The following is a 12,824-nucleotide window of genomic DNA, read 5'->3' as shown; positions in this document are numbered from 1 at the left end:
CAGGGGGCATCGTGGTCAGATGCCTAAACCATCTCAAGTGGCCCTTCGATGTAAAGGAGAGGGGGTCTACTTTTTGCCCTTCGCAAATGACTCAACTCCTCATGCTATTTCTAATAGAAGAACCAGCCACCCTTTGGTCATGTTATTGACTTGTTGCCAATTTACCTTATTTTTATAGCACGAGTTCACAGAAACAGCCTTCTCAGAGTTCATCATACTGTAAGGTAAGGATCCTACAGAATTAGAGAAAAACCTCTGTGAGCAACCACTTGGGGGCAGTGTGGAGGAAGAACTCCCTTTCAACAGGATGCCGCTGCAGGCATCAGACTTTTGTAGGGGTAACCACAGAGCAACAATAAAGAAGACAACCATTCATAATATGTAATAATGGCATCTGTGTTACCTGTTGCAATCATAACTACACAATTTATCAATAAGGAAAGTTTTAAACCTAATCTAGAGAGTAGATTAGTAGAGAGGATGTCTGCGCCCTGAACCCAAACTGGGAGCTGGTTTCATAGTAAAGGGTCCTGATAGCTGAAGGCTCTGCTTCTCATTCTGCATTTAGAAACTTTAGGAACCACAAGTAAGTCTGTAGTCTGAGAGTGAAGAGCTCTGTTGGGATAATATATTACTAGGACGTGTTTAGGATTTCACTCAAGACTTTTGTTTATGAGAAGGTTTTCTAATTCAATTCTGAATTTAACAGGGAGCCAATAAAGATAATCTAACAAAGAAGAAATATTATCTCACACAAGTCTGTGTTAGTACTCTCACTGTGGCATTTTGGGTCAACTGAAGGCTTTTTAGAAAACTTTCAAAACAGCCTGATAATAACTTACAATAGTCCAGCAGAGGTAACAAATGTTTTCCAGCATCACAAACAGGATGGTTATAATCTTAGTGTTATTGCGCAGATGAAGGAAGCTACCTGAATATTTGTGTAATGGATGAGTTAAAGGACATATCTTGGTCAAAAATTCCCCACAGTGTTGCTGGAGGCAAGAATAAGTATCTTATAATACAAAATATTTTTGAGATTTCGGTCCAAAACTGAAATTAGAAGTACAAAATTTCACATCAAAGCTTTTATAGCTACAATTTTATTTGAATTGTGTCATTTGAAGCCACAGAAGGCACAATTGTATAAATAAAGTTTGGTGTCACTGACATAGAAATGAAAATGTATGCAGTGTTCTTTAATAATAATACTTAAGGGAAGAAAATACAACTGAAAAGCTGTCAGTCAAAGCATGGCAGACTTTTATGTGTGAGAAAGACACATAGTTTACATGAACAAACTAGAGTCTATCAGACAAAGCACACATTTCCTTGGTCTCTGCAGTAAAATAACGAATGCGATATCACATGCCTCACCGAGCAGCACAGAGGCGAGTCCAAGTCTGATGAAAGCAATATCTACTTATTTCTCCCAGTTTTCTGTTGACACACACAAAACAGCTCCTCCGTATTGAAACTGTGTTCACAGTGAGGTCAGTTTTGATACAGCTGTAATCAAATGCACTTAAGCCATAATCCTACCTCAGAATACGGTGAACATTCTATCTCTTCCTCTCGGCTCTTTCTCCCCAGTTCTGTCACAGCACAATGCCACCTTATTCAGTACTACATGAAAACAAAGCTTCATATAAGCATGTTCAAACTCATATGAAGCTTTATAAAAAGGGTAAAGTTTTGTTAAAGGTGTATTTTAGTGCAAAGTACACCATTCACAGGGTGCTGCTACACAGTAGCTTACTTGACTGGGCAGGTGACCCACATGCTGAAAGGCCACTGGGTTCAACTATTTTCTGCATGTCATTCCCCCTTGCTCTTTCTCTGCTTTCTTGGCTACGGTCCTGCCAATTACTCCAACAACATAATCTCATTCAGATATTATATTAAATATTTATTTAATATAATATTTTCCTATGCAAAAATCAACCCTATTAACTCTAGGAATGGTCCATAATCAAATACACAAGCAAACATTTATTGTCTCCAGGATATGGAATCCAAATCCAGTTTTCATGATCCTCTGGCATGATCATGATCCTTTGAGTTTGTTGTGAATTTTTTTGACATCTATTGAATCTGCATCTAATTCATCGTGGTACAAATATCCAAATCATCCCCAGATGATGAATTATATCCAGAAATCATATTTTTCTGTAATCTGCAACAGATTTTCCAAGTATGTAAGTAACTGCAAAAACAGTTAACATGGTAAACATTGCCATTGCCATTCTAAAGTGCTAGACGCTTCCTCGATGCTTTTTATTGCTCTTTCCTTGTAGCTTAACTTGACATCTGGTCATAATGTGGGCACAGGAATATAAAAACCATTTTTTCCCAAGTCAGTCTTGGATATGTAAATGGCCTATATTTGTATAGTGCTTTACTAGTCCTAAGGACCCCAAAGCGCTTTACATATCCAGTCATCCACCCATTCCCACACTGGTGATGGCAAGCTACATTGTAGCCACAGCCACCCTGGGGCGCACTGACAGAGGCGAGGCTGCTGGACACTGGTGCCACCGGGCCCTCTGACCACCACCAGTAGGCAACGAGTGAAGTGTCTTGCCCAAGGACGGGGCTCGAACGGGCAACCTTCCGATTACAAGGCAAACTCCCAACTCTTGAGCCACATATGGATCCTGTATAATTTTAATTATAAGACCAAAGAAGCTACTTTTCCTTAATATAATTACTCTCCATCAATATCTCTGCCACTACTCATCCATCTTCCTCGTTGTCTTCATCCTCCCTGCTGTTTCTCTCTTAGCATCTCATCCATAATGGATGTGCTCCAAAACCTTACATACATGGATTTTATTTATGTGTGCAGTGGTGTGTGCAAACACACATGCCTGTATAAATTCTGACCTAGTTCATGGAAGCAGCACTGATTGCTGTTGAAGAGAATTTCAATCCCTTCTCAGTGAAACAATCACATGACTATTCATGTTATTACACTTTAAGATGTTTTCCTTATGTTCGCTTTCTGTTTTTGACCTATAACTCACAAGATTACTTCTTTATGTTGATGTTTTTTCGGACTAAGTTGCTTTATGCAAGTGCAAATAGGTAGATCAATGCTTGCTTAATTTTATCTTCAGCTATATTTATGTACATTCTCTGTCTTCCTTGGTCACACACAAACGCACATTTGCATGAATTTCTAAACTGAATACCTACACCAAAGCCATGCATTCACTGTTTGTCTGCACACAGTGCCAGTGGCATCTGAGGCGCCCACTGGCTAGTGTTCCATTCAGTAAGATGAGTGACAATGACATTTCTGGGCCAAAAGGATAGCTGAGGGATAAAAGCAGACATGTGTAGGGAAGGGATGGAGTGAGAGAGCATGGAAACCCACTTGCCGAGTCATGCTCAGTGAGCTGTACACAATTTCTAGAGGGTCAAATGGTGAAGCAGTTGCTTTTCTGTGAGCTCACTCTACTCATGTTTTTCAGAACAGTAAAGACTTTTATTTGCTCCAAGTTTGCTCTTCAGTTTGTTGCAATTGAATAATTTTGTTGCAATAAAAGGCAGAATGCAATGATTTGCATTTTCCAGAAACCCACATTGTATTCACCATAGAATGCAGAAAACATATCATATCATAATGTTTAAACTGAGAAAATGCCCGAGGACATTTTGAATTGGATGGCAGTGAATTCATCTCAAAACAGTTAGGGAGAGGGTCATATTTACTGCTGTGTAGAGCCCCCTCTTCTTTTTAAAAACAGCCCATAAACATTTGGGAACTGAGGAAACTAGTTGATTAACTTTTAAGAGAGAGATGCTGCCCCATTGTTGTCTAATTGGCTTCTAGCTACTTGACAGTCCTGGGCCTTCTTTGTGTTTCTACAAACAAAAAACCTGTTTTGTTTTTTAAATAATTGCATTCTGCTTTTGCTTGCATTTTCCACAGCATTCTAACTTTTTTGGAATTGGGGTTGTAAATGAGCAGGGAAGATAATAATAATGGACAGAGATAAAAAATAAATAAATAAAAACATAATAACAATAACAATGAAAAATATAAGTAACTATAATTTGTGCAACCGTGCAATTAGTTTCAATTGTATTTTTGTGCATTTAACAACATTTTCTATTGTGATGTATGTATTTCTTCATTTAATTTTTGGACCTCCAGGTCGTAAGCAATAATTAAATAACTATGCTAAATCTTCTATTTTAATGGCAAACTCACATTTTGCAGCTAACTGTTGCCATAACTCTCCCTTAGGTGGCACCAGAGGCCTGGCATTTGGTGCTGTAAGCACAACAATGTATACTCAAGGGGCTTCCTCCCATGTATGGAGATTGAAGTGGTGTTGCAGCATGGCCTTCTGGGTAAATGTCATGTGGCACAGAGGGCATCTGAAAGGCTTAAAACCAGTGTGGATACCAATGTGAGTCAGATTATTCTTCTGAGAAAAGACTTTTCCACAGACCAAACAGAAATACTGTCTGTGTTCCTTCAGGTGGCCCACATAGCTCTCAAAGTGCTGAAAGACTTTGTCACACTTTCTGCATAGGTATGGCTTTTGGAACACTACTGTATCCGAGTTATCTGCAGCAAAATGAATCTTGGACAGAGGTGTTTTAGGGTGGCAAAAAAGACTAGAGTTCCCTAGCTTTCCACTTTGTTGCAGTTGATTTGCCTTTGGCATGTACTTCTTTTCCTCTTTTGGTGAATCTTTAACATCTTGTTCGTGTTGGTTTTTGGAACTATTTACCAGTTCTGTGTCAGCTGCAGAACTGATCATGGTGGCTGTGGAAGACATTAGGTCATGTAAAACTGCAGAAGGGTGTGGATTACCTGCAGTGTGAGGAGCATGAGATAATGGGTTGCTTGTGTAACATGGCAGAGCATCTCCTTCTTTGCCCAACTTCAGCATGTCAAGGCAACATTCTGCATCTTGAGATAAGTCGATTTTGGCTTCTCTGGGTTCTCTCAGTCCTATAGTATCCACCTTGGCTTCTTGGCCGGCTGTCAACCTGGGGTTTACCACGACTGTTCCAACTTCCTTGCTATTTGTTTTGTGGATGATAGCGTCGGGCAGGGCTGCATCCCTTTCCTTCGGATTATCAAAGCTGGAACCAAGCCACCTGCTGCTGAGCTGCTGGGTTTCCTTCTCCTCTGAGAGTCTAGTCAGATTCAAGAAAGGCGTGGTGGGACTGAGGTACTGTGAAATAGCCTGGACACACTTCTCCACCACCTGGCTCATCTGGAGTACACTGGCTGCAGTCAAGTAGCTCACAAGTTCTCTCTGAGGGACCTGCATACCAGCAATGGATGAAGCAACAATGAATATTAAAGAAACAGCACCAACCGTAAGAAAAAGAGGACTTATTATACTTCTTTGTGAGCTTCTGAGACCGTGAGTCATGCAGAGCTACTATAATAGAATGTAAGAATAAAAATATGGATTGAAAAATTTGTACAATAGGTTCCCCTTTAAAATAATATTCCTCTTGTTCACTTTAAATATGGATCTATTATAAAACTATATCTAGAACCTTTCATTATAGTACAGAAATGAATGATTATACAGTAAAACAAACACCTCAGCTCAAAAGACTTTTGATATATGGCCATATTCAGCTCTGTGATTACAGAAACACTAGATCTTGCACCTCTAGGAACCCTGTGTAGCAGGACAGGAGTAGTGTCTTGGCAACCTTCACGTTGGAAACAACAGCCACACTCAGCTCTGATCGGCCTTTGTGAAGCAGGAACTGATCACGCAGGAAGTCTGAGGATGCTGCAAGCACCACTCTGTGACCTTGGAACTGGAGAGGATGGACAGTAGAGTCCTGTGGCCTGCCCAAGATGAGCGTGATGTCACAAAAGCGATGTTCTTCTCTAAGATCATTCATTTTGCTGAGGATGGAGTCCCCGTGGTTGGGCAAACTAAACTGCAGAGTCTCAGAACAGCCTGGCATGATGGTCTGTCTATAGTAAGAGCATAGTTCTGTTATCATATGGATGCAAGTGTGAGCTGCATAGATTACCCTAATTTTTCATGTTTATTAAAAGGCTCCAAAATGTGGATAACAACCATGTTTTCATTTTCATTTTTCAAATAGGTTTTGGGCCCTGTGTAGGAGTGAGTATACTGCATGTGTGACATTTAAACACTGTAAAGGTTTTGGCATTGTTGGAGATACCATAACATTAGCCCTAAATAACATGATTTACTGGCAAATTCAAACATGTCATAATCAGTCAAATCAATATCTAGCGATCCAGCCCCACCTTGTACTGCAGCCTCATGCCGTGGTAACGGTTCCTGGGTGAGGAATGGATGAGAACCCCAAATAACTTTGAGGAAACACTGGCCTCTCTATTCACCCGATCTCCTTACGGGTTCTGGCGTTCCTGAGGTTTAATTAACGCTCTGCAGATGTGGAAGGATTTATTTCGGTAAAGAAACAGGCATCCTGACTTGCAGTGGCTCTTTGCTGAGGAGGCTTGTGGCAGCAGTGTGTGTGTGGGTGCCTGCGTGCGTATCCACGTTATGCAAGAGGGCATGAAGTAATTAACCCCTTCAGTGCTTTTAGTTCAGCCTTTATATATATATATATATATATGTATATATGTATGTGTGTGTGTGTGCGTGCATGTCTATATATATATATATATATATATATATATATATATATATATAGACATGCACGCACACACACACACATACATATATACATATATATATATATATATATATATATATATATATATAGATCATTAACCAGTATTCACTGGTTAATGATCTAAGCGGAAGGAAGGGGGCCGGGGACTGGTGAGTGTCAGCACCACAGTCCAGGATGAGACAAGGAACATCCAAGAATACATTGGGAAGATGGCCCCAACTGACCGAGTGCTCAGTGAATACCTCAGGCAGCAGAAACCCAAGAAAGAGGAGGGAGACGAGGAACCATCATGGAAGGACAGGGCCCTGCACGGTATGTACCACCGGCAGATAGAGGAGGTGGCTGATATCCAGAAATCCTACCAGTGGCTGGACAAAGCTGGACTGAAAGACAGCACAGAGGCACTAATCATGGCAGCACAAGAACAAGCTCTGAGTACAAGATCCATAGAGGCTGGGGTCTATCACACCAGGCAAGACCCCAGGTGCAGGCTGTGTAAAGATGCCCCAGAGACAATCCAGCACATAACAGCAGGGTGCAAGATGCTAGCAGGCAAGGCATACATGGAACGCCATAACCAAGTGGCCGGCATAGTGTACAGGAACATCTGTGCCGAGTATAACCTGGAAGTCCCGAGGTCAAAATGGGAGATGCCCCCAAGGGTGGTGGAGAATGACCGAGCTAAGATCCTGTGGGACTTCCAGATACAGACGGACAAAATGGTGGTGGCTAACCAACCGGACATAGTGGTGGTAGACAAACAGAAGAAGACGGCCGTAGTGATCGATGTAGCGGTTCTGAATGACAGCAATATCAGAAAGAAGGAACACGAGAAGCTGGAGAAATACCAAGGGCTCAGAGAAGAGCTCGAGAGGATGTGGAGGGTGAAGGTAACGGTGGTCCCCGTGGTAATCGGAGCACTAGGTGCGGTGACTCCCAAGCTAGGCGAGTGGCTCCAGCAGATCCCGGGAACAACATCGGAGATCTCTGTCCAGAAGAGCGCAGTCCTGGGAACAGCTAAGATACTGCGCAGGACCCTCAAGCTCCCAGGCCTCTGGTAGAGGACCCGAGCTTGAAGGATAAACCGCCCGCAGGGGCGTGCTGGGTGTTTTTTTTTTTTTACAACAACAAATTCTTCATATATATATATATATATATATATATATATATATATATGTATGTGTGTGTGTGTGCGTGCATGTCTATATATATATATATAGACATGCACGCACACACACACACACACATATATATATATATATATATATATATATATATATATATATATATATATATATATATATATGAAGAATTTGTTGTTCTGCAATGATGCTCAAAGCAAAACACAAACACACTTGGTTCATGTCCTCCTTGACTTCTCAGTGTACATACCTATAAGTAAGAGCTTTACATGGTCGGGACCTTGAAATTAAACACATTTGGTTTACTTAAAAAAACAAAACAGTTTTAATGGGCTGTGTTGGTATTCACTGGTATTCACTGTCCCACCACTTGCAGCCTTGGAGCAAATTGAACAGGTGGACTCAAATTGTAATGTGCAGCAGACTTATCATGCTTTTTTTATTTTCTGTAATATTTTCTCAGTTTGGTCACCTCAAACGTAGAGCTCTGGCCTTGTGCACGGAAGACCCTCCCACCTTCTGCACGTCAAAGAACTATTCTTTGCCTTTGAAAAACATGAAGCAATGATTTAGAGTAAACTGCAACTGAAATACACACTATCAAGGGTTTATGTATTTCAATAATCAATCATAAAGAGAAATATGGTTGGTATAAACTGAATGCATTTTAATCAAGTATTATTCAATTTCATTCGATCAAATTCCATTAAATTTTACATTTTAAATTGTACTTATGTTACGAAATTACATGGAAAATTAACATGTAATTAATTTATGTAAAGTCAGATATTAAATTTTTTTTGTGTGTATTCAAACCTTCTTTTTGCCCGGGTTAGGCAATTAGAAGAAAATCTGTCTTAAAGGGAGGGTGGCCTTAAAGTAAAAGGTGCTAAAACACCTTGTTTCAAACAGTGTAAGATAAACTTTGAGCAGAGATTAACTTGATAATTAGCACAATAGAAACCCTTTAAGGCAGAAAACTTCACTAATATAAATGAAGAGCTTTTACAGTCATAGTACATAAACATGTTCTATCATCATCATCTGTTTGTATAATGCACAAGCTTGAAGACCCAATATGATGATTGTCTTGTTTGTCTTGTTTGTTTTGCAAGTTTATTTTAGCACAAAATGTATCTCTATATATCTTGAAAAATATAGATAAATTGTGTGGTCAGCTGTGAAATGCATTTGACTTTTTTTTAATAATGTGTGGACAGAGTTTTGCATTCCAGTGGTCATATGATGGAAATAGATTGAAGTTGCTGATCTATGCGAACCACCTCAAGGCGTGGATTTGGGGCTGCACACAAAATGTGTATTTATTGAGTTAACTCAAAGAAAAAGCATGTGAGGATCATCAGTGGCAGGGTCAGGTCTAACGAGCTAATAAATCTGAATGGTTGCTACACTGCTCCAATTTGTGCCAGAGGATAATATTTTGGAACTTTTAAAGTGTTCCAAAGGAGATGAGAAAAAGAAAGGATTTAATCCAAAACAGAATCTTGGAGAGACATCTCTCTTTTTTTGGTAACAGAATGTCTTTGTAATATCAACCATTCATCACAGAACATTTTGTTCAATCAGGTAGAATTTGAATTTTACGTATACATATGTTTCCCTGTTGCAAATGGGCCAAAAAGTGAGACGCAACAAGGTTATTGCTTTCTGTTTGACCAAATCTTCCCAAAGTTCCTGTCACCTGTGGTTTTTAGGTCACCACTCATCCCGTGGTTATTTCAGTCAACTTTGTGGTGTAGAGAAATATTTCCTTGCACTTTTATTTATGTAACCATGTTGATTTAGACATAGACATGGACTTTATTTAAACTCACACTGGGGAAATGAACTTGTTGCAGCAGCACAAGTGACAGGAAAAAAAAAAAGGCGAATTAGACATGGATTAGAAAACAATGTGTCATTTAGCTAAAAAAATAATGTGACTATGTGAGCTTTTGTAGCTGAAGTCTCTCTCTTATATCACTGCCCCCAGTATACTGAATAAAATTTAGCAAAATTTGCAGTGCCAATAAATCTAATAAAGCAGTGGTTCTCAAACTGTGGTATGTGTACCACATGGGTTCCCTCTAATGGTACGTGGGAGGACTCCCCCCAAATTTTTAAGATTAAATAATATACCATGTTCTTTTTGAGGGATTTCTGAAAATTTTAAATGTACAGCTCTGCTATCACTTCCGACATAAATGAAGACAGGAAACTAAACAGCAGTGGCGTTTGTAGGGCTATGTGGTGGCAACACAGTCATTAACATACTGCTGCATGGGCTGAGCTGTAGTTACATCGTAAGGTTTTAAAAACTGAGCTTTAAAAAAAACAGTGGTAATGAAAACCGAGAGAGGCCGACAGTGATCACCGACTGTTTTTAGGGGCTTGTTCAGATTAAATAGAAGAAGATACAAAGCTTTAAAACATGTTAAAAACACAACAGCCTTAATAAACGAAGAGTAGTTTGGACTCAGAAGCAGGGTTCATAAGTCATCATTTAAAGACCGGATTAAAGACCGGTGAATGTTTTAATGCAGTGCAGTTGTTATTATTATCACTTGTCACATCCTGTTTATGACAGTTAAAATAAATAACATTAATTTAAGAAATAAATAAAACATAATAAAAAATAATTATTTTTAATTAATTAAAAATATACAGATACATATTTTCTATAGTTGTTTGATTTAACTGGATATTAGGCTCATCCAGCAAGGGCATTTATACATTTTCTGATTTTTTTTTTAAATTATTATTTTGACGCTTTGGTCCTCCATACATGGCCAGAGTGGCACTCATCATGGAGAATGCCGTTTATTTTACTGAACACCATCGATCTATAATGCTTAAATGAGTAAAAACATTTTAATGTCGTGGCTGGGAGGGATTTTTAGGCTCATGACCTTAAAAAAGGTCAAAGCTATAAAAATGTGTTCAAGGAAAAGTAGCCCACAGTATTTTCATATGAACTGAAGCGAAGTAGACATGTAAAGGGGCCAAAAGTAAACACTGTTGCTGATGGCTGATATATCAACATCGTTTTTATTTTTATTTTTTCTACGTCAAACGCGGAAGGAGCTAGGGCGAGGGCAGAGAGCCAGAAGCGAGCTTAAACAGAAAAAAAGGGGCATTCTGCTCCGCCCTCAAACCTCCATAATCTGTCGCTGTATCAGTGTGTCCGCACATAACAGGAGGTTTCTACGGTGGAGGTTTCAGTCCGTGCTCTATTTGACCTTAAAGCAAACATGTCGGGTTAAAAAAAAGAAAATACGGAGAGCTGACCTACAGTGTAGTTAGTGTGGAGAGTAAAACGAAGCAGTCGCAGGGAAATATGTAAAGACCAACAGGATGGCGTTTGAGGGAGAAAATAACGAAGCAGCGGGTACTTTTATTGACAGCTATGGTGAACATTCAGGAGCCGTCGTAGCTTAGCTGTAGCGCGAAGTTGACCCAGCACTGGACTACACGCCGACCCGCAGACCCGAGCGGACGGAAGGGAAGCTGAAGCAGCCGTAACCTAAAGGAAGGAGAGTAAGTGCGAGCGTGTGCGGGTGATGCTGAGAGGAGTCATTGTTGCTATGAATTTAATCGTGCTTATGGTTAGCGCAGTAACTTAGCTAGTCGAGCCGGGCTTCATCAGTTGGTGTGTGGCAGTCAGACTTGCTAAACTTTGCTTTTTTACAGAAAGTTTTTGCTGAGCATGTGCCTGCCATACTTGTGTTTACGTGGTAAATATAGAAACGGCTGCACACAAGAAACTTACTAAGAAAATCCATTTAGTTAGATTTTCACTGCAGTCCACTCTCAGTTTATCAAACATGCCCGTGTAAAGAAAAAGACTCTAATGATCATTGATTTGGATCAGGATTTTATTACAGCCTATATGTACTGCTGTGCCCATCTGCCATCAGCAGTCCGTTATCAACCAGTAATTCGAGTTTTGAAAACCTGAAGAGGCAGCACTTTTACAGACCTTCAGGAAAAAGCTGACCTTCATGAAGACCCCCTCTGCAGAGCTTTGCATGTTTGTTGACGTGAATAAAGCGATGTCAACTCAGCGATGTCAACAGTTTACATTTATTTATAACTAGTTTAACCCTTTATTACCAGATTATATACCTACGTACATCATTAAAGTATGATGCTATAATACATTATATACTGGGACATGGCATTCTAATCTGGCATTCCATTCTATACCACGATATTCCACACCTTACTGTAATGTTCTGTTCAATATGACATTTCATTCTATGAAATTCCTTTCTATATTATGACAATCCAATCTTTACTATGACATTCCATTCTATACTACGACATTCTACACCTTACTATAACGTTCCTTCAATATGACATTGCTTCTATGCTATGACATTCCATTCGGTGTACAGTCAAATTGTCTATTAAGCTGAACTGTACAAACATATTCGATTGTGGAATTGTATAAAATGTTTGTATATGCCATATACGCATCGGCACTCACAATGTCTCATCAAGATTGGTTCACTCGTATAGGAGGAGATAGGGAGCATACAAACATGTATAGTATGATTTCTCTATTTTGTTAAACTTTGGGTGTTCAGGAACTAATTCACTGGGGAGCTGCATCCTAGAATTATTAGTTTTCTATACTCTTACTTGTTTTTCCTTCTTACCTCTGAGCTTTATCTTAGGAATTTGATTTTTTTCAATTAGCACCCAATGAGGATTTAGCATATTTCAGTTTTGTCTTTATGGTCTACAAGCGTGTAGTTTTAGTTTCGTTTTTATTACTTTCTTTCTTAGTTTTATTTATTTATTTATTTTTTGCCATTATTAGGATATAGAGACTATTCATTAGGAGCATGTATTTTAGAACTTGAGAATAATGCAATTTTTAATGGCACTTGATTGATGATCATATAGAATAGTAATCCCAAGTCTCACCAGGACACAAATGCATGTCTCATCAAGTGTGTTGTGATGTTGTTACTTCCCATTTTTCTCATAATTCTTGTCTTTATTTCTGTT

General features: G+C 39.3%; 2 protein-coding genes across 2 annotated transcripts in view; one reads left to right on the top strand and one right to left on the bottom strand.

Annotated features, from left to right (window-relative positions):
- Window positions 1-1,167: 1,167 nt before the first annotated feature.
- Window positions 1,168-5,960, bottom strand: LOC146705652 (zinc finger and BTB domain-containing protein 26-like). Its single transcript, XM_085463398.1, has 2 exons — window positions 5,650-5,960; window positions 1,168-5,291 (listed from the first exon to the last, which is right to left on the bottom strand). Exons 1-2 carry the CDS (start codon window positions 5,956-5,958, stop codon window positions 4,305-4,307), a joined length of 1,296 nt encoding a protein of 431 aa, XP_085319524.1. The 5' UTR covers window positions 5,959-5,960; the 3' UTR covers window positions 1,168-4,304.
- A 4,991-nt stretch (window positions 5,961-10,951) lies between these two features.
- The window catches only part of jak2a (Janus kinase 2a), a 41,474-nt gene continuing 39,601 nt past the window's right edge, over window positions 10,952-12,824 (top strand). The window contains exon 1 of the mRNA XM_085463397.1: window positions 10,952-11,345. The gene's annotated coding sequence lies outside the window, so the exon portion shown is untranslated. The remainder of the gene's footprint in view (window positions 11,346-12,824) is intronic.

This window comes from Copadichromis virginalis, linkage group LG7 (assembly GCF_057382275.1).
Source record: "Copadichromis virginalis isolate Kocher_CV1m ecotype Utaka linkage group LG7, C_Virginalis_male_GT1.1, whole genome shotgun sequence".
NCBI lineage: Eukaryota > Metazoa > Chordata > Actinopteri > Cichliformes > Cichlidae > Copadichromis > Copadichromis virginalis.
This window is presented reverse-complemented; position numbering and strand designations above follow the sequence as displayed.